The following is a 27,451-nucleotide window of genomic DNA, read 5'->3' on the forward strand; positions in this document are numbered from 1 at the left end:
GATCCTCCAGCAGTAATTCCAGAAGATCCGCATACCAAGCCCTTCTTGGACAGTCCGGAGCAAAGAGGATAGCCTGAACTCTTGTTCTTTTTATTAGTTTGAGAATCCTTGGGATGAGTGGAAGTGGAGGGAACACATCTACTGACTGGAACACCCACGGAGTTACTAAGGCGTCCACAGCCACTGCTTGTGGGTCTCTCGACCTGGAACAGTACCTCCGAAGCTTCTTGTTGTGGCAGGAGGCCACCATGTCTATCTGAGGTACCCCCCACCGGCTTGTTACCTCTGCGAACAGAATGTTTACTGGAAGGATGGATTCCAGACTTGACCACTTTCCTTGGAAGCTTTCCCCTTCGGTGACTGCTCCCCGACCTCTGAGGCTTGCATCCGTGGTCAGAAGGATCCAATTTTGGATCCCGAATCTGTGACCCTCGAGTAGGTGAGAAGTTTGCAGCCACCAGAAGAGTGAAATCCTGGCCTTTGGCGACAGGCGTATCCACTGGTGCATGTGAAGATTCGATCCCGACCACTTGTCCAGGAGATCCAGCTAGAAGAACCTTGCATGGAATCTTCCATATTGCAGAGCCTCGTAAGAGGCTACCATCTTTCCCAGAAGGCGAATGCACTGATGAACAGATACCCAGGCTGGTTTCAGGACATCCAGGACCATGGATTGGATCACCAATGCTTTCGCTACCGGTAGAAACACACTCTGCACCTGCGTGTCGAGTATCATTCCCAGGAAGGACAGTCTCCTTCTTGGCTCCAAATGTGACTTTGGAAGGTTCAGGATCCACCCATGATCCTGGAGTAGTTGAGTTGAGAGAGCAATACTCTGCAACAGCCTCTCCCTGGAAGATGCTTTTATCAGGAGATCATCCAGATATGGAATTATGTTCACTCTCTGCATGCGAAGGAGGAGCATCATCTCTGCAATGACCTTGGTGAACACCCTCAGTGCTGTGGAGAGGCCGAATGGCATAGTCTGGAACTGATAGTGACAGTCCTGCAGTGCAAATCTTAGATAAGCCTGGCGAGGCGGCCAGATCAGAATGTGAAGGTACGCGTCCTTGATATCCAGGGATACCAGGAATTCCCTTTCCTCCAGACCTGAGATCACCGCTCTCAAAGACTCCATCTTGAATTTGAACACTCGTAAGTAGGGGTTCAAGGACTTTAGGTTTAATATTGGCCTTACCGAACCGTCCGGTTTCGGTACCACAAACAGGTTTGAGTAATAACCCTTGTGTTTCAGGTGAGGTGGAACTGGAAGAATTACATTTGTTTGGACCAATTTTTAAATGGCTTCATGTAGGATACCACTTTCTGTCAGCGAAGCTGGTAAGCCTGCGTGCCAAGACTGCCATGGAAGTAGCCCTTGCACTAAGCAGGCCAAGGTCCTTCATGGCCTCCACCATGAAACTTGCAGAATCCTGTATGTGACGCAAAAACAATTCAATGTCACTCCTATCCATAGTATCTAATGTGCCTGACCACTTTACTATGGCTTTAGAAATCCATGCACAAGCAATAGTGGGCCTTAAAGCCAGGCCTGTAGCTCTGTATAGTGATTTGAGCGTAGTCTCAATCTTGCGGTCAGCTGGCTCTTTTAAAGTGGTTGAACCAGGGACAGGTAAAACCACCTTTTTAGACAACCTAGATACACGAGCGTCTACTATAGGTGGGTTTTCCCACTTCTTTTTGTCCTCTACAGGGAAAGGGAAAGCAATGAGAACCCTTTTTGGGATCTGGAATTTTTTCTCTGGGTTTTCCCAGGATTTTTCAAACAAAGAGTTTAACTCCTTAGAAGCAGGAAAGGTAAGCGAGGCTTTCTTACTTTCTGTAGAATAGTAGTCCTCCACCTGCTCAGGTACTTTCTCAGTAATATGTAAAATGTCCCTAATGGCGTCAGTCATTAGTTGCACCCCTTTAGCAAGGAATGCATCCCCCCCCCCTGCATATCCCCATCACCATTCCCTGTATCAGAGTCGGTATCATTGTCAGCTTGCATTATCTGGGCAAGTGTACGTTTTCGCGGGTATGTAGGTGGGGTTTTAGACGAAGCAGTGGGGGCCGAGTATGTCAAACCCTCCACAGATTTTCTCAAAAAACTGCGTTTCTTTCTCAGTGTGTGACATCCTTGTTGAAGTCTGGGATATCATTCCCCTTAAAGAATACACCCATGGGGGTTCTTATTCAGAAGGTTGGGAAAGTACATTGCAGTCCTAAGTACATGGAATAGATTCCTCAGGAGAAGATAAAAACACTCTGCAGCACAGGACACAGAGTCCTTAGACATGGTAATGTGGGATATGCACACTTACACACACACAGGAAAATGTCAGACACAGTTTCCCCCCGAGCCTTCAGAGAGTCACAGAGTATAAGGAGCAAGCCACACCGCGCCTCTGTAGGCTGATATTATGATCAAAGCTCGGCGCTAACCAGCTAACCTTAATAGGCTAGGTGGTATTATTATGACACTCCCCCCCGTCTATCACACCCTGGTACCGCAGAGGTATGCTGGAGTTATGTGGAGGGCAGCGCTCCCTGGCAGCGTCTCTTCCTATGTATCTGCAGGGAGAAAATGACGCTGGTGAGTGCTGGATCCGCTGTGAGAGGAAGCCCCACCCTCTGTAATGGCGTGCGGCTTCCCGCACTTATTCTTTATACTGGCCTGAGGAATTTGATGTTAACAGCGGGATTAGCCCCTGTTAACGATGTGACCAGTGTAGGGTTAACGCGCTAGCTCAGGACGCCCCTCCTGCGTCTACATATGTAATGTTGCTGAGCCTTCCAGGAGCGCAGCCTGTCAGAGCTGCGCTCCAACCCTTGTGCCGCCATACCCGCCGGCGACCCGCTAACTGGGACACTGGCGCTATACTCACCAATCTTCTATATTCTGGCTCTATTAGGGGGTGGCGGCCATGCTGCAGGAGTGAGCGGTCGCCTCGTGGGCTTGTGATCAGCACCCTCAGGAGCTCAGTGTCCTGTCAGCGGAGATAGAGAACCATTAACTTCAAGACCTGGTTCCTACTCCCCCTCCCTAAGTCCCATGAAGCAGGGAGGCTGTTGCCAGTAGCCTTCCTGTAACCTAACTCAGAAAAAAATAAAACTAAGAAAACTCCTAGGAGCTCCCCTAGCTGTGACCGGCTCCTCTGGGCACATTTTCTAAACTGAGTCTGGTAGGAGGGGCATAGAGGGAGGAGCCAGCCCACACTATTAAATTCTTAAAGTGCCCATGGCTCCTAGTGGACCTGTCTATACCCCATTGTGCTAAATGGAACCCCAGCATCCTCTAGGACGTAATAGAAACTTACATTTATAGGTTGATTCACATTTAATTGATATGTCATATAAAAAAACATGTAAATCACTTAAGTGTGGCAACTTTTTTCAATATTTCGGCAAATTGACCTTCAGTATACAGTATGACCCCTATGAACTAACAGGTGTGTTTGTTTTTTCTATTACATTTATTAACAACAACATAAACATTTTTCTACAGGCTTGTCTAATTTCTCCTTACCTTGCCTTGGAATGGAATACCTCTATAGTAAAACTCTCCAGTATCCACAAATTGTAATTTCCTATAATTCCCGAGCATGAGGTTATTTGATGCTCTCTCAGTGTGACCTATACAAAGAAGCAGATGGTCTAAGTATAAAGTTACTGTGATTTATCTTTGATTTTTAACACTGATTTCCTAAATTTTCAATGAGCAGGCAGCATAATCTTTCACTGTATGTTTTGTGTCAGTATCCTCAAGAATAACTTTTATTTCTGCTTTACCCAAATTAATCTTTTAATTTATGCTGTGGAACATATGAAGCTTCCACTGGCAATAAAATAAATTCATTAAACAGGAAACATTTTTTAAATGTTATTCATTTTTTCATGTGACCAATTTTTGAAATGCTACCGTTGTAGTTACTGTGTTTACCAAGGCTGTCAAGAGTTCCAATAGGCCCCGTACACTGGGTGTGTGTGCACAAGTCAGAGGCATGGCCGTATACCATCTGATGCCATTTGAAGAAGCTATGCAAAGCCATCAAGGAGTGGCACAAGGCGGGTGTGGGGGTGGGGGGGTGGGGGGTGGCATGATCTTGGGGTGTACGATTCCGCTTTCCCAGAGAGGTTGGGAATGGGATCTTTGGGGCACACATTGATGATGGGCTCTATTTACTGTAGGCTTTCAATACTAAATCTGCAACTTTACAGAGAATATCTTTTCCGAAACAAAACACAGTTTTATTTTTCCATTGCCTCAAAGAATAATTTGTCTATAACTGTCATCCGGATGTCTTTTGCTCCATCCGTCCACAGAGAAAGTGTGTGAACATTTGTACATAAACCAAATGAAACTAAAAGTAAATAAGTGAATTTGGCACAGCTGAAATAATGGTACCCATGATGACTCCTAATTCAGCTGGCAGTATAAGACTATGGAAAATTTTAGAGAGAGAGGAATTAGGTGATGGATGTCTGGCTAATTGCAATATTCAACATTAGAGGCATACCAGGCCTAGCATCGAACACCAGTAATGATTTTGAGCCAAGCATTTAGCACTCATATCTAGAACAAAATTCTAAAATAAAAATTGGTTGGGTGGCACTGCGTACACAGCTTATGGGGATAGTTTCCTGGAAATGGCACGGGGCTTTTAATTGGTCACTCCCCGGTGGCAGCTACATTTGTTCAGTTACAGACCATGATATAGTCAGCTCTATTTTATACAGCTGAATATATAATGGGTGGTAGAACTGGGGCTATTGTGCATCTAACATGGCTCAGTAGAGGTCCCATGGGCATGTCCTCTAAGTTAATTGGTTGTCCACTCTTGCTCAATCTTGGGACAAAGACTATGGACAGGGGTGTCCTGCTGCTTGTTAATCACCTCTAAGGAGTAACTTAATGAAAATAGGGAAGTGTTGTAGACCCCATATATCTGTGTAAATACAAATTGTGTGATTGAACTTAAACATTTATGAAGATATTTCTTTATTTATGTATTTATTTACAGTTTCTTATATAGCGCAGCATATTCCACTGCACTTTACAATTAGAACCACAGTAATAGAACAAAATTGGGTAAAAGCAGACAGATATAGAAGTAGGAAGGCCCTGCTCGCAAGCTTGCAATCTATGGACATGGGGGGTGATTCCGAGTTGTTCACTCGCTAGCTGCTTTTAGCAGCATTGCACACGCTAGGCCGCCGCCCTCTGGGAGTGTATCTTCGCTTAGCAGAATTGCGAATGAAAGATTAGCAGAATTGCGAATAGAAAATTCTTAGCAGTTTCTGAGTAGCTCGAGACTTACTCCTACACTGCGATCAGCTCAGCCCGTTTCGTTCCTGGTTTGACGTCACAAACACGCCCTGCGTTCGGCCAGCCACTCCCCCGTTTCTCCAGACACTCCCGCGTTTTATCCTGGCCCGCCTGCGTTTTTCCGCACACTCCCTGAAAACGGTCAGTTTCCGCCCAGAAACACCCACTTCCTGTCAATCACACGCCGATCACTTCAACGATGAAAATTCTTCATTCTGCCGTGAGTAAATCTACTAAGTTTTGAGCTAAAATACTTAGCGCATGCACACTGCGAACCATGCGCATGTTCGCATTAATCGCTCCATTGCGAAAATCGGCAACGAGCGAAAAAACTCAGAATGACCCCCCATGGATAGAAATTTGTGGTCAATACTGACTGGTCCCAGGTGTGGGGTCAGCCAATAAGAAGCATAGCAATGGCGGGGAAAGACCTTTATACCAAGTGCAGCCTTGACAATCCACAGGTCAGGTAGCACTGCCCACCCTACAACTCCAAACCTTTGGCCCCACTCCCAGGTTGAATGAGAAAGAATGATACTCCAGCAGAATAAAAAAGGAGCAGCCAGACTCCTGGGACCTTCAGTACCTATGCATGAGTCTAGGATATATAGTGGGTGACGAGCCCTGCACCTCTCCAGCAACAGAAAGTCGGTGAAATTATTTTAAAATGTTGTGAGCTATGCTTCCACTGTCTGACTTGTCATTGATAGAAACAAAAAAGGAATAATGATTGGCTGCTATGGTTTTAGTGCAGATGTGCACCTTTGAGCAATATTAGGAAGTAACCTTGATGATTCCCTTGCAAATTCTTACCTGTGCCGTCTTCTGTTAGTGAAGCTGAAATTGTTAAATACATTTTGCGATCTGAGGTTGAGAAATTGAAAAAACTGAGGTTGATCTCCCTGGACAGACATCCTTTGTTATCAGTCTAAAACAGAAAAGATCAAAAGTACAGTATGAATAATTCTTTAAACATACATGCAAAAATTAAAAGGGCTGATTCTGAGTTGGTAGCAAACTTTGCACCTGGGCAAAACCATGTTGCACTGCAGGAGGGGTAAATTTAAAATGTGCAGAGAGATCTAGATTTGGGAGGGGCATGTCCAAACTCAAATCTAAATTACATCGTAAACATAAACCTATCCAACATTTGTGAGCTATATGCAAAAGCAACATGTATTTACCCTGCATGCATGCAAAAAAAAAAATCTCCAAATGTATTTGGACCCCTTTACATTGCAACATGGTTTGTTCCAGATCCAAAGTTACTTGCCCATAGCAAAGAATCAGCTTCTACTTATAGAATGTACTTGATGAATGCTAGCTAAAAGCTGATTGTTGTTACCAGTAAGCAGAATGCCATATACACTTGAAGTCATAGATATACTACATGTTATTCCAGCAGAATACAGTATCTTGGGTGATCTTGCTTTATGTAACCCTAAAAAATTACAGCTAAACAGTTGGGTTTATGAAAATGATACAAGATATCTGAGAATTATATAATATTTTCTTATCGCCGCAGTCAACCGTAAGTACATAACATATGAACATTGGTCACACTACATAGCAAAATTTGGATGCAAATTACAAAAGGATAGACCGGTTGTTTAAAACATTAGAACACTTTTTTGGTTGTATAATGGTGCTCCCTGATTAGGTTAGTCTTAACTAGTGAACAAATTGAATAATATCCTATCATATATTATCTAGTAAACAGGTCACATGTATGCTGTTCTCAGTGGTTACTGGTTTAAAATTCCAACTGTAATACAGCATAGTGGCAGAGTTTTCACATTATGGTCATGGAAATTTCTGTAACCAATAGTATTTTCATTAGTACAGTATGTGTACTGCATTTATCTTATGGGGGGCCATTCCGAATTGTTCGCTCGTTGCCGATTTTCGCTATGGTGCGATTTGTTGCAAATTGCGCATGCGCAAGGCACGCAGGGCGCATGCGCTTAGTTATTTAACACAAAACTTAGCAGTTTTGCTGTGGCATCTGCAGCGCTTTTCAGTCGCACTGCTGTTCGGTAAATGATTGACAGGAAAGGGGCGTTTCTGGGCGGCAACTCAGCATTTTCCCAGCGTTGGCTAAAAAATGCAGGCGTGTCAGGGGAAAAAGTGGGAGTGGCTGGAGAAACGGGGGAGTGGCTGGCCGAATGCAGGGCGTGTTTGTGACGTCAAAGCAGGAACTAAACGGACTGAGCTGATCGCAATCTGTGAGTAGGTCCGGAGCAACTTAGAAACTGCAAATAATTATTTAGTAGCAGTTCTGCTAATCTTTCGTTCGCTATTCTGCTAAGCTAAGATACACTCCCAGAAGGCGGCGGCCTAGCGTGTGCAATGCTGCTAAAAGCAGCTAGTGAGCGAACAACTCGGAATGAGGGCCATAGTCCAAATATATTGAATATGTGTATTCAACAGATTTATATCATGGGGATGGAAAATCACATTCTGTATGTTGTTAGACAAAACAGAGATCACCCCAGTTCAGAACAAACCAATGAGATGTGAATGTTAACCAACATTTTTGTATACAGATTATTGCGACTAATTGTCATTTTTATGATCTAATTCAATCTACACAAATCTTTTCTGGGCTCTACTCACCTTCACATCTTTTATTTGGAGGCATTTTTTGTTATGTTCTTCATTGTTACTAATGGGTTGATAGCCCCATTGCCAGATGTTAGCAATTGCTCTAGGACAGATTATAAAATCAACAGAGCCCTCTACTGGCTTTCCATAGGTGTAACTAGAGAAACATAAATACAGAAAATTATAGATAGTGATGCTGTCTCAGGATCTATTTATTCATCTACACTGTATAAGTTTGCATGGGGTTTTTAACTCAAATCATGGCCAGATAGAACTTTGTGGGTTTTTGTATCATCACTTTCACTGTGAAGCATAATTTTATTTAGTAATGTACAGAATTAAATCTTAAATTTGTTCCTCTTTGGGACAATATAAGATGTCCTTTGAATAATGCAACTATAGACCTTTTTATTTAACAGATTCAAATGACACTAAAATGAAAAAAGGAGATTTATGGTAAAAACTTAACTTTGTTAAATCTCTTTCTGCGAGGTACACTGGATTCCACAGGGAATAACATTGGGGGGGTCTACAGTAGGATTTTGATCCGAGGCACCAACAGGCTAAAACCTTGACTATTCCCAAGATGCTCAGCGCCGCCTCCTCTATAACCCTGCCTCTGTGCACAGGAGCTCAGTTTTGTTAACCAGTCCAATGCAGTAGCAGATAAAAGAGATGACAACAGTTAGTAGCCACAGACACCACATTCTCACGACAGGAGAAGGTATCAGCGGCTAATGCCTTACCAACCCAAAGAAGCTAAGTGCGTCAGGGTGGGCGCCCTGTGGAATCCAGTGTACCTTGCAGAAAGAGATTTAACAAAGGTAAGTTCTTACCATAAATCTCCTTTTCTGCAGCGGGGTACACTGTATTCTACAGGGAATAACATTGGGGATGTCCTAAAGCAGTTCCTTATTGGAGGGGACACACTGTAACGGGCACTAGACCCTGGCGTCCAAAGGAAGCATCCTGGGAGGCGGAAGTATCGAAGGCATAGAACCTTATGAACGTGTTCACTGAGGACCACGTTGCCGCCTTGCACAATTGTTCAAGGGTCGCTCCACGGCGGGCCACCCAAGAAGGTCCAACAGACCAAGTAGAATGGGCTTTGATGGTAGCAGGAGCTGGAAGGCCAGCCTGTACATAAGCATGTGCAATCACCATTCTATTCCATCTGGCCAAGGTCTGCTTGTTAGCAGTCCTGCCACGTTTGTGAAAACCAAACAGTACAAAGAGAGAATCAGACTTCCTAACGGAGGCTGTCCTCTTCACATAGATACGGAGAGCCCGTACCACATCCAAAGACCGCTCATTGGAGGATAAATCCGGAGAGACAAAGGCCAGAACCAAATCTCCTGGTTAAGGTGGAAAGAAGAAAAGAAGACACAACCTTAGGTAGATAACCAGGGTGCGTTTGAAGAATGGTGAAAAATCAGATAGGGGGACCTACAAGACAAGACACCCAAATCTGATACCCATCTAGCAGAGGCAATAGCCAGCAGAAACAAGACCTTGAGGGAAAGCCACTTAAGGTCTGCAGATTCAAGAGGTTCAAATGGAGACTCTTGCAAAGCCTCCAGAACCACCAACAAATCTCAAGGAGCCACAGGTGGGACATAGGGAGGTTGAATCCGTAAAACACCCCGAGTGAATGTATGAACATCAGGCAGAGTCGCATTTTTTCTCTGAAACCATACCGACAAGGCAGAAATATGAACCTTGAGGGAGGCCCAAATCCAGGCCCTGTTGTAGGAAGGCCAAAAGTTTGGCCATACTAAACTGGTAAACGTCATGATTGTTAGATGCCCACCAAGCAAAGTAAGAATTCCAGACCCTATGGTAAATCCAAGCAGAAGCCGGCTTACGGGCCTTCAACAAAGTTTGAATGACCGCCTCAGAAAAGCCTTTGGCCCTCAGTATGGAAGCTTAGAGAGCCACACCGTCAAAGCCAGTCGGGCCAAATCCTGGTAAACACAAGGGCCATGAACGAGAAGTTCTGGTTGTTGTGGAAGCAGAAGAGGACGCTCTAGCGAGAGACCGTGTAGGTCTGAGAACCAATGCCGTCTGGGCCACGCTGGGGCTATTAGAAGAAGGATTCCACAATCTTGCTTGAACTTCCACACTATTCTGGGCAGGAGTGACACTGGAGGGAATACGTACGGCAGCCGAAAGTTCCATGGAATTGACAGTGCATCCACGAACGCCGCTTGAGGATCCCTTGTTCTTGCTCCGAAGACCGGAACCTTGTGATTGTGTCGAGACGCCATCAGGTCTACATCTGGTAGGCCCCACTTGTCCACTAGGAGTTGAAATACTTCTGGATGAAGGCTCCACTCTCTGGCGTGTATGCCCTGATGACTGAGGAAGTCCGCTTCCCAGTTGAGGACCCCTGGAATAAACACTGCCGATATGGCTGGTAGATGGCGTTCCGCCCATTGAAGAATCTTTGACACTTCCATCATCGCCATGCGGCTTCGAGTGCCACCTTGATGATTTATGTACACCACCGTGGTGGCGTTGTCTGACTGTACTTGAACAGGCCTGTTCAGTACCAGATGCTGGACCAGTTTCAGAGCATTAAACACTGCCCGCAATTCCAGAATGTTTATCGGGAGGAGAGTCCACCGACCCTGAAGAGAGTGTTGCTCCAACACTGTGCCCCAACCCCTCAGACTGGCATCCGTCATCAGAAGAACCCAGTTGGAGATCCAGAATGGACGACCCCTGCTCAATCGTTGGTCCTGCAGCCACCAGGTCAGTGACAGACGGACCTCCAGAGACAAGGAGATCATTTGAGAGCTGATCCGTTGAGGCAGGCCATCCCACTTGGCAAGAATCAGTTTCTGCAGAGGGCGGGAATGAAATTGAGCGTACTCCACCATGTCAAAAGTCAACAGCATGAGACTTAGTACTTGCATCGCCGAGTGTATCGACACACGCGGACGAGAGAAGAAGCAACATATCTTGTCCTGAAGCTTCAGGACTTTCTCCTGGGACAAGAACAACCTCTGGTTGTGTGTGTCTAACAACACTCCCAGATGCACCATGCTCTGGGCAGGGACCAGGGATGATTTCTTCCAGTTGATGAGCCACCAGTGGGCTTGCAGAAACTGGACCATCAGATCCAAATGACAGAGGAGAACCTCTGGGGAACTGGCCAGGATCAGCACGTCGTCCAGATACGGCAGGATCCTGATGCCCCGACGGCAGAGTGAAGCTGTCATAACTGCCATGACCTTGGTGAAAATTTGCGGAGCCGTGGTGAGACCAAACGGTAAGGCCCGGAATTGGTAATGGAGATTGCCAATAGCAAACCGCAGGTACTGCTGATGTGACATGACAATAGGGATCTGCAGGTATGCATCCTCTATATCCAGGGATACCATATAGTCCCCTGGTTCCAAAGCCAGGACAATAGAGCGAAAGGTCTTCATACGAAACTTGGAGACCCTCACAAACTTGTTCAAAGATTTGAGGTTGAGAATGGGCCGGGAGGAACCATTCGGTTTGGGGACTAGGAACAGCATTAAATAGTTCCCCCTGCCCCTCTGAGCCAGAGGCACCGGAACTACTACTCCGGTGTCCAGGAGGGATTGTACCACTAAACGGAGAGTTGTTGCCTTCACCTGATCCGAAGGGATGTCCGTCAGGCAAAAGCGAGGAGGGGGACGTGTCTTGAAGGATATAGCGTATCCGTGAGTGATGACTTCCCATACTCCTCTGACAGCCTGGCCATTCTTCAGCATGAAGGAAAGACTAAAAATGTAGTTTACCAGGAAGTCCTTCAAAATTTAAGTTACACGCATGGAAGTACTTGAAATTCCATAGCGAAGCATTGGTATTCAGCTATTATTAAATAAAGGTATAGAGGTGTCAACTTAAAAGTGACAAATCAGTGCCGCCACAAAAAACCATTAAGGCTCAAACTGTGTGTTCAGATTCAGAAATACCTGAGGAGAGTCTAGGTGTGTGTACATTAGCTATGTGTGAGTCTGACATTTCTCACACTGTCATCATAGAGAAGCATCTTTCACCTCCAACCACCATTTTGCCACCATCTGCACATGTAGGGATCAGTACAGTAAAGATGGTGATGAGGACATAGAAATTGAGGATGTTTGTGTAGAAGTGGAAAAGGATGAGGGGAATATGTGTGTACTACTACTATCTGACACTAATAAGGAGGATGAGGATGTTGTTTGTGTAAGTCAGTCACCAGTTACTGCAGTTCTTGCCTGCGAAAAAAAGAAAGTGATTGTGATGCTTGGCATAAGACCAAAAAAGTCACCTCTTGGGTGTGGGATTATTTTTACCCAAATGCTGGCAATGGCTATGAAGGCATCTGTTCCATTTGTGAGGCCAAAGTTAGTAGAGGTAGGAACGTTAGCCATCTAGGCACCTCTTCCATGTTATGTCATTTTCAGAGAGTTGTAAATGTATTTTACAAGATCATAAACCTCCTCATTAGTGATCAGAGGTAGTCCTTCCAAAAAACTGGTTTGTGGGGAGCCCAAACAAACCAAGCACTTTAGCCACAAAAGTGGCAGTCCCTGTCACTGAAGTGCTTGGTTTGTTTAACTGTGCACATCCTTTTTAATATCCAACATAAAAGTGGGTGGGAAGGCCCAAGGACCATTCCATCTTTCACCACTTTTCATTATGTGCTGTATTTTTGGGGGGCATTGGTGACAGTCTACTTTGCATAGACAAACATTTTTATTGGTTATTTCCCCATTATTACTAAGTAATTTGTAATAATAAATGTGTCTCACACATATGTTAATTTTAATCAAATCATTCATTCTGGTATTTTATGGCTCCCCCACAAATGTAATTTTAATTAATCAATCAATCAATTATTTTTGTCTTTTTGCTGGTAGGCCTTACAGAGAATATTTAGTCATTCACATCAGTCTCTGACCTAGTGGACCATACAGTTGCCTAACACAATCAATTAATCATTCAAGAAATATTTTATTCTTCTTTTACTGTATTTTTGCTGGTAGGCCTCACAGAGAAAATCTAGTCATTCACATCAGTCTCTGCCCTAGTGGACCATGCAGCTGCCTACCACAATCAATCAATCAATCAATCAATCAATCAATAATTTGTTTTATTCATCTTTTATTGTCTTTTTGCCGGTAGGCCTCACAGAGAAAAATTACTTATTCACATTAGTCCCTGCCCTAGTGGACTATGCAGTTGCCTACCACAATCAATCAATCAATCAATCAATCATTTTTCTATTCTTCTTTTAGCACCTCAATTTCCCTGTACCTCCCTCAAGCCTCTGATTTAGTTCTTGATTAATGAAAACATTCTTGGTTACTTTCTATGGGGTCGAACAGTTTATTAAATTGCCATCCTGTCTGTCACTGCACTGCCACTGTGTTTCCCAGATGTGCCATATTTAAAGTTAAACAGCCAGGTGTGTGTACTGTCGCTTAGCTTACTCAGCCAACTAGCTTGGTGCTACCTTTTGGCCTAAACTGGATGAAAACAATATTGTGAGCTGTGGGGTGGTCAAAATTGACTGGAAATGAATGTGATTGAGGTTATTTATACTATACGTACAAAAAAGGTCCAAATTATGTGAGTTTATCAATTTCTGAAAAAAAATACAGATATAAAACTAAAACCAAAACACGTGAGGCTGGTTGTAGCAAAACCAAAACACAAAGTTAATACAGATCCAAAACCAAAATACGGGGGTTGGCACACATCTCTAGACATAACAATGAGTTAATGTTTTGTATCATGTTGTACATGTGTGTGTGGGGAAAAAAACGCTGAACAACAAACTTTAACCAAACGAATTTGTCTCTTGCGGAGACTGTTGTATGTGATACTATGTGTAAGTGTAAATAAAATATGTTGGGGATATTTAATATGCTTGGTGAGAGATAATGTGGAGAGAGACAAAGTACCAACCAATCAACTTCTAGCTGTCATTTTACAGGTTGAGTTTGAAAAATGACAGTTAGGAGCTGATTGGTTGGTGCTTTATTTCTTTCCACTTTATGTCTCTCCATGCTTTTATAAAGCTCCCCCACAGTACTCCTGGCCCGGATAAAGTGTGAGTTTGTGGGGTCACACTAAAGCAACATAGTTCATACCTGCCACAAGATTCCAGGAGAAAGGATTTATCTGCCAAAGTTACATTGGGCGGCAAGTTGATTTGTAACTGAAATCTTTTCAGCACTGAAACAAAGAAAAATAGAAATTAAATTGCAAATCTCTGGTGCTAAATTACAAATTCAAATAAACGTGTTGGCTCATTTATCAATGAGTGATACATTTCACTGTGAGTGATAAATTGCACCAGCCAATCAGTTCCTTACTGTCATTTTTCAAACACAGTCTGTAACATGGCAGTTATGAGCTGATTGGCTGGTGCAATTTATCACTCATTGATAAATGAGCCCATAGGTTTGATGGTTGATAAGAACCACCTGGCCCATCTAGTCTGCCCATGTACACGCACACACTTACACACTAGGGTTAATTTTGTTGAGAGCCAATTAACCTACCAGTATATTTTTGGATTGTGGAAGGAAACCGGAGTACCCGGAGTCAGAGCCGTCTTAACAGCAGTGTAGGCCCCTGGACACAGCTATGCACTGGGGCCCCTACCCACCCATCAGCGGTAGGGGTGGGGGGTGCTATCAGCGGCAGCTTTGATGTTCCGCGGGGGATAGGGGGTGTTCTATCTTTCGCTCAGCATGTAGGACCTGGAGAAATAATTTCTGCTAATTACTCCTTTACTGCACAAATGGGGCGGGAACGAGAACACTAAACTGTAGAAAGGGACATTGTGCTGAATGAAGGGGTCCTGGAACATGACTTCTAGGGTGATAGGGGGTGTTTAATACAAAGGGGAGGGGTGGATAGCGGAGTAGGCTTAATATTCATCATTTTCTGGGGGTCAGGGCAGCTTGCTTTGCTGCAGATATCTCCAGTTCTTGGAAATAGATTTCTTAGCTTTAATGGGATAAAAAAAAAACTAGAGAGTCCCACCTTTCAGGAGGTTCTGGGAACTTGGGGAGCCAGAGCAATCCGCCAACAAAAATATAAAATTGCATATTAGGCGTGTAGAGCTGGAGCAGGGACCAGCTGCTTGAAGGCTGATATCTCTGGTTCTGAGCATAGTAGAGACAAGCTGCCAGTGTCCACTGAAAGGGGAGAGTCAAAGCTTTTGGAGTATATACTCAGAAAAACTCTAAGTCAGACAGAAACCGAGATATCTGGCTGGGAAGAACAATTAACAGGCTTGGATGGGGACCACTGCTTTGAAGTCTGATATCTCTGGTTCCCCAGGGCCGATTTTCAAAAATCTGGTACCCCTGGAAAGAGGGGACCCTCAGCTATCAGCCTAGGGCCATTTTACTCCTGGGGCCCTTGGGCAAGAGCCCATTGAGCCCATACGAAAAGACGGCCCTGCCCGGAGTAAGCCCACGCAAGCATGGGGAGACTACACATGGGGGGACTATACAATCGCCAGACAGTTAGGGCCATGGTGGGAATCGAACCCGTGACCACATGCTGTGAGGCAGTAATGCTAACCATTATCTAGAGATGAGCGGGTTCGGTTTCTCTGAATCCGAACCCGCACGAACTTCATGTTTTTTTTCACGGGTCCGAGCGACTCGGATCTTCCCGCCTTGCTCGGTTAACCCGAGCGCGCCCGAACGTCATCATGACGCTGTCGGATTCTCGCGAGACTCGGATTCTATATAAGGAGCCGCGCGTCGCCGCCATTTTCACACGTGCATTGAGATTGATAGGGAGAGGACGTGGCTGGCGTCCTCTCCATTTAGATTAGAAGAGAGAGAGAGAGAGATTGACCTGATTTACTGGAGCTTAGGAGTACTGTAGAACTGTAGAGAGTGCAGAGTTTACTAGTGACTGACCACAGTGACCACCAGACAGTGCAGTTTTATTTAATATATCCGTTCTCTGCCTGAAAAAAACGATACACAGTGACTCAGTCACATACCATATCTGTGTGCACTGCTCAGCCCAGTGTGCTGCATCATCTATGTATATATCTGACTGTGCTCAGCTCACACATCTTATAATTGTGGGGGAGACTGGGGAGCACTGCAGTGCCAGTTATAGGTTATAGCAGGAGCCAGGAGTACATATTATTATTAAAATTAAACAGTGCACACTTTTGCTGCAGGAGTGCCACTGCCAGTGTGACTGACCAGTGACCTGACCACACTGACCACCAGTATAGTTAGTAGTATAGTATACTATATTGTGATTGCCTGAAAAAGTTAAACACTCGTCGTGTGACTTCACTTGTGTGGTGTTTTTTTTTTTATTCTATAAAAAACTCATTCTGCTGACAGACAGTGTCCAGCAGGTCCGTCATTATATAATATATACCTGTCCGGCTGCAGTAGTGATATATATATATTTTTTATATCATTATTTATCATCCAGTCGCAGCAGACACAGTACGGTAGTTCACGGCTGTAGCTACCTCTGTGTCGGCACTCGGCAGTCCGTCCATAATTGTATACCACCTACCCGTGGTTTTTTTTTCTTTCTTCTTTATACATACATACTACTACTACATCTCTTTATAAACCAGTCTATATTAGCAGCAGACACAGTACAGTACGGTAGTCCACGGCTGTAGCTACCTCTGTGTCGGCACTCGGCAGTCCGTCCATAATTGTATACCACCTACCCGTGGTTTTTTTTTCTTTCTTCTTTATACATACATACTACTACTACTACATCTCTTTATCAACCAGTCTATATTAGCAGCAGACACAGTACAGTACGGTAGTCCACGGCTGTAGCTACCTCTGTGTCGGCACTGGGCAGTCCGTCCATAATTGTATACCACCTACCCGTGGTTTTTTTTTCTTTCTTCTTTGTACATACATACATACTACTACTACATCTCTTTATCAACCAGTCTATATTAGCAGCAGACACAGTACAGTACGGTAGTCCACGGCTGTAGCTACCTCTGTGTCGGCACTGGGCAGTCCGTCCATAATTGTATACCACCTACCCGTGGTTTTTTTTTCTTTCTTCTTTATACATACATACTACTACTACATCTCTTTATCAACCAGTCTATATTAGCAGCAGACACAGTACAGTACGGTAGTCCACGGCTGTAGCTACCTCTGTGTCGGCACTCGGCAGTCCGTCCATAATTGTATACCACCTACCCGTGGTTTTTTTTTCTTTCTTCTTTATACATACATACTACTACTACATCTCTTTATCAACCAGTCTATATTAGCAGCAGACACAGTACAGTACGGTAGTCCACGGCTGTAGCTACCTCTGTGTCGGCACTGGGCAGTCCGTCCATAATTGTATACCACCTACCCGTGGTTTTTTTTTCTTTCTTCTTTATACATACATATTACTAGTCTACTACTACATCTCTTTATCAACCAGTCTATATTAGCAGCAGACACAGTACAGTACGGTAGTCCACGGCTGTAGCTACCTCTGTGTCGGCACTGGGCAGTCCGTCCATAATTGTATACCACCTACCCGTGGTTTTTTTTTCTTTCTTCTTTATACATACATACTACTACTACATCTCTTTATCAACCAGTCTATATTAGCAGCAGACACAGTACAGTACGGTAGTCCACGGCTGTAGCTACCTCTGTGTCGGCACTGGGCAGTCCGTCCATAATTGTATACCACCTACCCGTGGTTTTTTTTTCTTTCTTCTTTATACATACATACTACTACTACATCTCTTTATCAACCAGTCTATATTAGCAGCAGACACAGTACAGTACGGTAGTCCACGGCTGTAGCTACCTCTGTGTCGGCACTCGGCAGTCCATCCATAATTGTATACTAGTATCCATCCATCTCCATTGTTTACCTGAGGTGCCTTTTAGTTGTGCCTATTAAAATATGGAGAACAAAAATGTTGAGGTTCCAAAATTAGGGAAAGATCAAGATCCACTTCCACCTCGTGCTGAAGCTGCTGCCACTAGTCATGGCCGAGACGATGAAATGCCAGCAACGTCGTCTGCCAAGGCCGATGCCCAATGTCATAGTACAGAGCATGTCAAATCCAAAACACCAAATATCAGTAAAAAAAGGACTCCAAAACCTAAAATAAAATTGTCGGAGGAGAAGCGTAAACTTGCCAATATGCCATTTACCACACGGAGTGGCAAGGAACGGCTGAGGCCCTGGCCTATGTTCATGGCTAGTGGTTCAGCTTCACATGAGGATGGAGGCACTCAGCCTCTCGCTAGAAAAATGAAAAGAATCAAGCTGGCAAAAGCAGTAGCACCGCAAAGAACTGTGCGTTCTTCGAAATCCCAAATCCACAAGGAGAGTCCAATTGTGTCGGTTGCGATGCCTGACCTTCCCAACACTGGACGTGAAGAGCATGCGCCTTCCACCATTTGCACGCCCCCTGCAAGTGCTGGAAGGAGCACCCGCAGTCCAGTTCCTGATAGTCAGATTGAAGATGTCAGTGTTGAAGTACACCAGGATGAGGAGGATATGGGTGTTGCTGGCGCTGGGGAGGAAATTGACCAGGAGGATTCTGATGGTGAGGTGGTTTGTTTAAGTCAGGCACCCGGGGAGACACCTGTTGTCCGTGGGAGGAATAGGGCCGTTGACATGCCTGGTGAAAATACCAAAAAAATCAGCTCTTCGGTGTGGAAGTATTTCACCAGAAATGCGGACAACAGGTGTCAAGCCGTGTGTTCCCTTTGTCAAGCTGTAATAAGTAGGGGTAAGGACGTTAACCACCTCGGAACATCCTCCCTTATACGTCACCTGCAGCGCATTCATAATAAGTCAGTGACAAGTTCAAAAACTTGGGCCGACAGCGGAAGCAGTCCACTGACCAGTAAATCCCTTCCTTTTGTAACCAAGCTCACGCAAACCACCCCACCAACTCCCTCAGTGTCAATTTCCTCCTTCCCCAGGAATGCCAATAGTCCTGCAGGCCATGTCACTGGCAATTCTGACGAGTCCTCTCCTGCCTGGGATTCCTCCGATGCATCCTTGCGTGTAACGCCTACTGCTGCTGGCGCTGCTGTTGTTGCTGCTGGGAGTCGATGGTCATCCCAGAGGGGAAGTCGTAAGCCCACTTGTACTACTTCCAGTAAGCAATTGACTGTCCAACAGTCCTTTGCGAGGAAGATGAAATATCACAGCAGTCATCCTGTTGCAAAGCGGATAACTGAGTCCTTGACAACTATGTTGGTGTTAGACGTGCGTCCGGTATTCGCCGTTAGTTCACAGGGAACTAGACAATTTATTGAGGCAGTGTGCCCCCGTTACCAAATACCATCTAGGTTCCACTTCTGTAGGCAGGCGATACCGAGAATGTACACGGACGTCAGAAAAAGACTCACCAGTGTCCTAAAAAATGCAGTTGTACCCAATGTCCACTTAACCACGGACATGTGGACAATTGGAGCAGGGCAGGGTCAGGACTATATGACTGTGACAGCCCACTGGGTAGATGTATGGACTCCCGCCGCAAGAACAGCAGCGGCGGCACCAGTAGCAGCATCTCGCAAACGCCAACTCTTTCCTAGGCAGGCTACGCTTTGTATCACCGCTTTCCAGAATACGCACACAGCTAAAAACCTCTTACGGCAACTGAGGAAGATCATCGCAGAATGGCTTACCCCAATTGGACTCTCCTGTGGATTTGTGGCATCGGACAACGCCAGCAATATTGTGTGTGCATTAAATATGGGCAAATTCCAGCACGTCCCATGTTTTGCACATACCTTGAATTTGGTGGTGCAGAATTTTTTAAAAAACGACAGGGGCGTGCAAGAGATGCTGTCGGTGGCCAGAAGAATTGCGGGACACTTTCGGCGTACAGGCACCACGTACAGAAGACTGGAGCACCACCAAAAACTACTGAACCTGCCCTGCCATCATCTGAAGCAAGAAGTGGTAACGAGGTGGAATTCAACCCTCTATATGCTTCAGAGGTTGGAGGAGCAGCAAAAGGCCATTCAAGCCTATACAATTGAGCACGATATAGGAGGTGGAATGCACCTGTCTCAAGTGCAGTGGAGAATGATTTCAACGTTGTGCAAGGTTCTGATGCCCTTTGAACTTGCCACACGTGAAGTCAGTTCAGACACTGCCAGCCTGAGTCAGGTCATTCCCCTCATCAGGCTTTTGCAGAAGAAGCTGGAGGCATTGAAGAAGGAGCTAAAAGGGAGCGATTCCGCTAGGCATGTGGGACTTGTGGATGCAGCCCTTAATTCGCTTAACAAGGATTCACGGGTGGTCAATCTGTTGAAATCAGAGCACTACATTTTGGCCACCGTGCTCGATCCTAGATTTAAAACCTACCTTGGATCTCTCTTTCCGGCAGACACAAGTCTGCTGGGGTGCAAAGACCTGCTGGTGACAAAATTGTCAAGTCAAGCGGAACGCGACCTGTCAACATCTCCTCCTTCACATTCTCCCGCAACTGGGGGTGCGAGGAAAAGGCTCAGAATTCCGAGCCCACCCGCTGGCGGTGATGCAGGGCAGTCTGGAGCGACTGCTGATGCTGACATCTGGTCCGGACTGAAGGACCTGACAACGATTACGGACATGTCGTCTACTGTCACTGCATATGATTCTCTCAACATTGAAAGAATGGTGGAGGATTATATGAGTGACCGCATCCAAGTAGGCACGTCACACAGTCCGTACTTATACTGGCAGGAAAAAGAGGCAATTTGGAGGCCCTTGCACAAACTGGCTTTATTCTACCTAAGTTGCCCTCCCACAAGTGTGTACTCCGAAAGAGTGTTTAGTGCCGCCGCTCACCTTGTCAGCAATCGGCGTACGAGGTTACATCCAGAAAATGTGGAGAAGATGATGTTCATTAAAATGAATTATAATCAATTCCTCCGCGGAGACATTGACCAGCAGCAATTGCCTCCACAAAGTACACAGGGAGCTGAGATGGTGGATTCCAGTGGGGACGAATTGATAATCTGTGAGGAGGGGGATGTACACGGTGATATATCGGAGGATGATGATGAGGTGGACATCTTGCCTCTGTAGAGCCAGTTTGTGCAAGGAGAGATTAATTGCTTCTTTTTTGGTGGGGGTCCAAACCAACCCGTCATATCAGTCACAGTCGTGTGGCAGACCCTGTCACTGAAATGATGGGTTGGTTAAAGTGTGCATGTCCTGTTTATACAACATAAGGGTGGGTGGGAGGGCCCAAGGACAATTCCATCTTGCACCTCTTTTTTCTTTTCTTTTTCTTTGCGTCATGTGCTGTTTGGGGAGGGTTTTTTGGAAGGGACATCCTGCGTGACACTGCAGTGCCACTCCTAGATGGGCCCGGTGTTTGTGTCGGCCACTAGGGTCGCTAATCTTACTCACACAGCTACCTCATTGCGCCTCTTTTTTTCTTTGCGTCATGTGCTGTTTGGGGAGGGTTTTTTGGAAGGGACATCCTGCGTGACACTGCAGTGCCACTCCTAGATGGGCCAGGTGTTTGTGTCGGGCACTTGGGTCGCTGAGCTTAGTCACACAGCTACCTCATTGCACCTCTTTTTTTCTTTGCGTCATGTGCTGTTTGGGGAGTGTTTTTTGGAAGGGCCATCCTGCGTGACACTGCAGTGCCACTCCTAGATGGGCCAGGTGTTTGTGTCGGCCACTAGGGTCGCTTAGCTTAGTCATCCAGCGACCTCGGTGCAAATTTTAGGACTAAAAATAATATTGTGAGGTGTGAGGTATTCAGAATAGACTGAAAATGAGTGGAAATTATGGTTTTTGAGGTTAATAATAATATGGGATCAAAATGACCCCCAAATTCTATGATTTAAGCTGTTTTTTAGGGTTTTTTGAAAAAAACACCCGAATCCAAAACACACCCGAATCCGACAAAAAAAATTCGGTGAGGTTTTGCCAAAACGCGGTCGAACCCAAAACACGGCCGCGGAACCGAACCCAAAACCAAAACACAAAACCCGAAAAATTTCAGGCGCTCATCTCTACGCATTATCCCATTGCACCATCGGTAGTATTTTCCTTAGTATGTATTCTGCATTTAGCTTAAGTTCATATTTATTAAATATGAGTATTCAGCAGATTTATACAATGCTGATTTTCATTCCAGATATGTAAAGTACTGTACAGTAGGTGCAGTTCAGTTCAGTTCAGTTTCTCCATAGCGTGCACTAGAGTTATATTATGATGCTATTCTATTGAGAAAGTGTAATGTTCTGTGTCAGTTTAGTGCAGTATTAGATTTTTGTATCATAATCATATTCATTGGTCATGCCTAAAGATGTGCAGTTTAATTTTCATGGAACTGAACACACCCAAATCTTGTTGTTACGAGTCAATCCGAACCCCGGATCGGGTCTTCCCGCCTTGTTCGGATCCTAAAACAAGGTAAATGTCATCTTCCCGGTGCCGGATCTCGTGTGATTTGGCTTGCATATTACTCCCTCCCTTGTGATTGGGCACCATTTCACACAGAAGATCGGAGGGAGAGGGTGTGCTGTACTGGGAGGTACTGTCTTGTGTGCCTTTCAGGCATTGGGTAACAAAAAACTGTGTATTAGATGCTGACAGGCTGTGTTAAGTCTGCTCTTACCCTACAAGTTTAAAACTTCTTACCGCTTTATACATCTCTTATCTCACTAAATATTGTTATCACATGTACATCGATCTAACCTGGAAAATTACAGCCAGAGCCGGATTAAGGCATGGGCGGCTGTCCCGGGGCCCCCACACATTAAGGACCCCACACACTTCATTTTGAATTGCAGATGTCACCCTAATACTCTGTCCTGTCAGCAGACATTAACTCCGCGGCTGGGGACCATGCTAGCACTGTTGGCGGCAGGGACAGAGGACGGAGACTCCAGGGCGGAGTGGACGGGCTTACTGCACGGGGTAAAGGTACGCGGCAGCTATGAGGCAGGAGACCCCGATCGCGGCAGCGCACTAATGGCTCTGCTCCCACTTTCACTATGCAGGAGTACCTCGGCGGCTCAGCTGTTTAGTAACAGCGGCTGCTGCCAGCAGCGCCAGCATGGTCCCCAGCCGCGGAGTTAATGCCTGCTGACAAGGAGTGGGACAGGGGCTGGTGGAGCAGCGGGGGTGGGGGGGAGGGGGGAGGGGAGGTGACTGCTAGCAGATGGTTGGTTTGGGTGCCCCCACAACCTACATTTCCCTGGGACCCCACCAGCCTTAATCCGGCCCTGATTAAAGCTATAATATATGGACAATCATTCCAGTCTGTATGAATAAAAGGTGAAACTTCCAGAAGGTCATTGTCTGTGCATTAAGAGATGGACTTGGTTTAGCTATCTGAATAGATACAAACTCCTTACGTGTAATGAGGGTCAGAATAGTAAGAAGTTAAGCTTTCTGTTGGCTTAAGCTTTACAGATTTACAGCCAGGCTGGGGAAAACTCCATCTCACCCATTACAGATCCATGATCCGGTGACTACATCCATACAGCCAGAACTTTCCACAAGTTTGCTCCGGACTCATCATCACGTGCAGTTGATCTCAGATCTAAGGCGTGTTAACTCAAGTAAGTGTGTGCAGCACCCAGCATATACTGATAATCACCTGCAGGGCCGGATTAAAGGAGGGGCGACAGGGGCGGTCGTCCCGGGGCCCCCACACATTAGGGGCCCACACACAGTTCCCCTCCGAATCTGCGTCAACACTATTAAAATCGAGCACAGCATTTATCTGTGTCTCCATTGCAGCCTGCCTATTAGGCTGCCAGCGGAGCACATGTGCTGCACAGCCAGTCTCGCGGGATGTCAAATCCCACGAGACAATCGCTGCAGCCCATGGCCCTCCGGGATGCCCGATGTGGGGCAGCTGCCCACAATTCGGAGGACCTCAGCAGCAGCGGTGGAGGCTTCCTTACCATGCTGTTGGTTAGTATGGTCTGCTGTTGTTATCACCAGGCAGTGACACGCTGCTCTCAGGTGCTGGGCAGCAGGAGGGAAAGTAGTGCAACGGCGGCCATTGCTAGGAGAGGCAGCGCTGACTGCGGGAGCGGGACTCTGGAAGTGCGGCAGATCTGCGGTGTGACATCATGACACAAGTGCAGTGCTCCTCTGGGAATGAATTATCGGGTCAGAATTAGTGGGGCCTATTCACGGGCCCCTTGGGACCAGCGGGGCCCTAGGCAAGCGCCTAGGTTGCCTTGCGGGAAATCCGCCCCTGCTGCCTGGTGATAACAATAGCAGACCATACTAACCAGCAGCAGCATGGTAAGGAGACAATCACAGTGCATGTCTGTGTAGCTCTGACCCAGCTCCCAGCACTTTATGCATCACTTGGCAACACACAGTCACACTTCCCAAATCCTTCGCTGCTGACACTGCAGCTGTGTGCAATAATAACATGGAGCACTAATGGGACAGGGCAAGCCTGGCATAGTAGTTATTATTGTTACTGCAAATAGTTATATACATACACCAGAGGCGTAACTAGGGTAGGGTGAGTGGGGCACGTGCCATTGGCGCCTTGGCAGGCCCAGCAGAGGGGGGCGCCACCGGCGGCCAGGGCATCATGCCCCACTCGCCCCCGTCACGCCGCAATGTGACGGGAGGAGAGCGCAGCGTCTCTCCCTCCCCTCACCACCGCTGCCAGCAGCGATGCGTGTGTCCGGTCTCCGGCGGCGTTAGCTAATCAGAGCTTGAGGACCGGCTCCTGATTGGCTGCCGGTCCGCGAGCTCTGATTGGCTAGCGAACCGGCGCCACATAGCCGCCGCCGGAGACCGAGAGCGGTGAGGGGCAGGAGAGGTGCTGCGCTGCGCTCTCCTCCCCTCACATAGCACAGCCACGGAACGGGAGGAAGCGGTGAGTGAGCGAGGGGGCAGGCACTGTGGGGCATGTATCTGGCACAGTGGGGCATGTAACTGGCACTGTGGGGCATGAAACTGGCACAGTGGGGCATGTATCTGGCACAGTGGGGCATGTAACTGGCACAGTGGGGCATGTATCTGGCACTGTGGGTGCGGGCAATGTAACTGGCACTGTGGGCAATGTATCTGGCACTGTGGGGCATGTATCTGGCACTGTGGGGCAATGTAACTGGCACTGTGGGGCAATGTATCTGGCACTGTGGGGTATGTAACTGGCACAGTGGGGCATGTATCTGGCACTGTGGGGGTGGGAAATGTAACTGGCACTGTGGGGCAATGTAACTGGCACATTGGGGCATGTAACTGGCACTGTGGGGCATGTATCTGGCACTGTGGGGCAATGTAACTGGCACAGTGGGGCAATGTATCTGGCACTGTGGGGCATGTAACTGGCACAGTGAGGCATGTAACTGGCACAGTGAGGCATGTAACTGGCACAGTGAGGCATGTAACTGGCACTGTTGGGGCGGGCAATGTAACTGGCACTTTTTTTTTTAAATGGACAGCATAATTGCAGTAATTAACAGCAGTGAAGGTGTCTGCATTGGCATTATCAGCAGTAATGTCCGTACAAAATTGGAGGAGGCTGTCCTGCCTCTCCAGTTGCTCCCCTCACATTTCCTCCCCTCCTCTCTTACCTCCACTGCTCCTCTTTAACGCTGCTTGTTGCTGGGGCTCCAATGTCACAATCTAGTTACCAGCCTGGCATGAATACCAGAGGAGAAAACCTGGCCTGCTTTCCTAGTTTATGCCAATCATGTCAGGCATGCCGGTCCTGGTCTACTCCGTCACTAGCTGGCCCCAAGCTGTGCCCCTGCTGTGTCGGCTACTCGGTGAAAGGTCAGTTCTTCACTCACAGTGTGCACTCTCTATTTCTCCAATGCTCTTTCCCCTTTCTCCCCTCCCCCCTCTCTCACTCTCAGTTTCTCTGTCCATCTCCTCTCCCCCTCTTACTGTTTCTCCCCCTCCCTCACTCCCCCCCACTCTCCCTCTCTCCTCTCATGTTAAACCCCCTTGTTTTTTTTCTGCCTGTCTCCCCCACTGATACTTACCCTTCATGTACTAATTTACCCCCTTTACTCCCTCATAGAGACATCATATATCCACTGCCTCTCCCTTTCACCCACTCTCCAGCCTTTTCCTCTCCCTGTTGCCCTGTCCCTGTCACCCTCTGCTTGTCACCTCCTCATCACTATCTGCCTGTCCCCGTCACTCACTGCTTCTTCCAGCATCCCCGTGCTTATCACCCTCTCCCTGTTACCCATTGTTGATCACCATCTCCGTCACCCTGTCCCCATAACCCTCTACCTCTCTCTTTCACCCACTCTCTGTCACCCTCTGCTTCTCCGTTACCCTCTCTCTATTACCCACTGCTTTTCCCTGTCACCCTCTCCCTGTTACCCTTTCCATCACAAACTGCTCCATCACCCGTGCTTGTCACCCTCTCTCTCTCCCCATCAGCATCTCTCTTTCCCCATCACCCACTGTGCTAGGGACTAGTGACAATGTTGTAAAAGTGATGTTAGGTTGAGAAATGTTTGGACACACAAAATGATTTCATCCAATGTATGTGGGCGGTCAGTTAATTTTAAATGTGCCAAGGTACTTGTGCGATGCCACTTGTAGAGAGAATTCCAATGCAGAGTGATTGACAGGAACGGACCGTTTGGGGAAGGTAACAGTGATTGGCGGAATAAATGCAAGGAACAAAAATCAAGTGCTATGGATTGTTTGAGGGAGGAGGGCCCAAAACTGGTATTTTGCCTAGGGCCAGGGGCGGAACTACTGGCGGGGCAGGCAGTGCATTGCACTGGGGCCCCGCCGCACTCAAGGGCCCACAGCCGCCGGCCGGCATTACATGAATGAGTCACAATGACTCATTGTATGTCATGCCGCAGCCGCACACCAGCGCTCCCGTGACCCGCCCGTCATAAGGAACGATTCTGGTCACCCGCACACGAAGGAGGGAGGAGGGTCCGTCCCTCCCTCCCTCATATACAAACAGGTCACAGTCTCTCAGTGAAGGAGAGAGCCGCAGCAGCGCTTTGTTACTGGTGGAGGCGCTGCTGCTGCTGCTCCTCTGCTTCACTATAGGCTGTCTCTGAGAACAGCCTATAGGGAAGCAGAGGGGCAGCAGCAGCAGCGCCTCCACCAGTAACACAGCGCTGCTGCGGCTCCCTCCTTCACCTCCCTCCTCCTTCTTCTCTACTGCCCGGGAAGCTGCACCGAGGAGCCTGAGCCAACAGAGAGGGTAAGTATAATTCTTCTTTCTTTCTTTCTTTCTTTCTTTCTTTCTTTCTTTCTTTCTTTCTTTCTTTCTTTCTTTCTTTCTTTCTTTCTTTCTTTCTTTCTGTCTCTTTCTTTTTTTATTTGTTGGGACTGCCTGCCGCAATGTGTAAAAAGGGGGGACTGCCTGCCGCTATGTATAAAAATGGGGAATCTGCCTGCCGCAATGTAAAAATGGGGAATCTGCCTGCCGCAATGTGTAAAAATGGGGAATCTGCCTGGCCGCAATGTAAAAATGGGGAATCTGCCTGCCGCAATGTGTAAAAATAGGGAATCTGCCTGCCGCTATGTATAAAAATGGGGAATCTGCCTGCCGCTATGTATAAAAATGGGGAATCT

General features: G+C 46.6%; 1 protein-coding gene across 2 annotated transcripts in view; it reads right to left on the minus strand.

Annotated features, from left to right (window-relative positions):
* LOC135056662 (alpha-2-macroglobulin-like) overlaps positions 1-27,451 on the minus strand; it is a 644,880-nt gene that overhangs the window by 423,607 nt on the left and 193,822 nt on the right. For both annotated transcript variants that reach the window (XM_063962106.1, XM_063962105.1), the window contains exons 7-10: positions 14,050-14,134; positions 7,946-8,090; positions 6,143-6,257; positions 3,530-3,636 (exon numbers count right to left, since the gene is read on the minus strand). In XM_063962106.1, the coding sequence (XP_063818176.1) occupies positions 3,530-3,636; positions 6,143-6,257; positions 7,946-8,090; positions 14,050-14,134 (452 nt within the window). The remainder of the gene's footprint in view (positions 1-3,529; positions 3,637-6,142; positions 6,258-7,945; positions 8,091-14,049; positions 14,135-27,451) is intronic.

Source organism: Pseudophryne corroboree, chromosome 3 (genome assembly GCF_028390025.1).
Source record: "Pseudophryne corroboree isolate aPseCor3 chromosome 3, aPseCor3.hap2, whole genome shotgun sequence".
NCBI classification, from domain to species: domain Eukaryota; kingdom Metazoa; phylum Chordata; class Amphibia; order Anura; family Myobatrachidae; genus Pseudophryne; species Pseudophryne corroboree.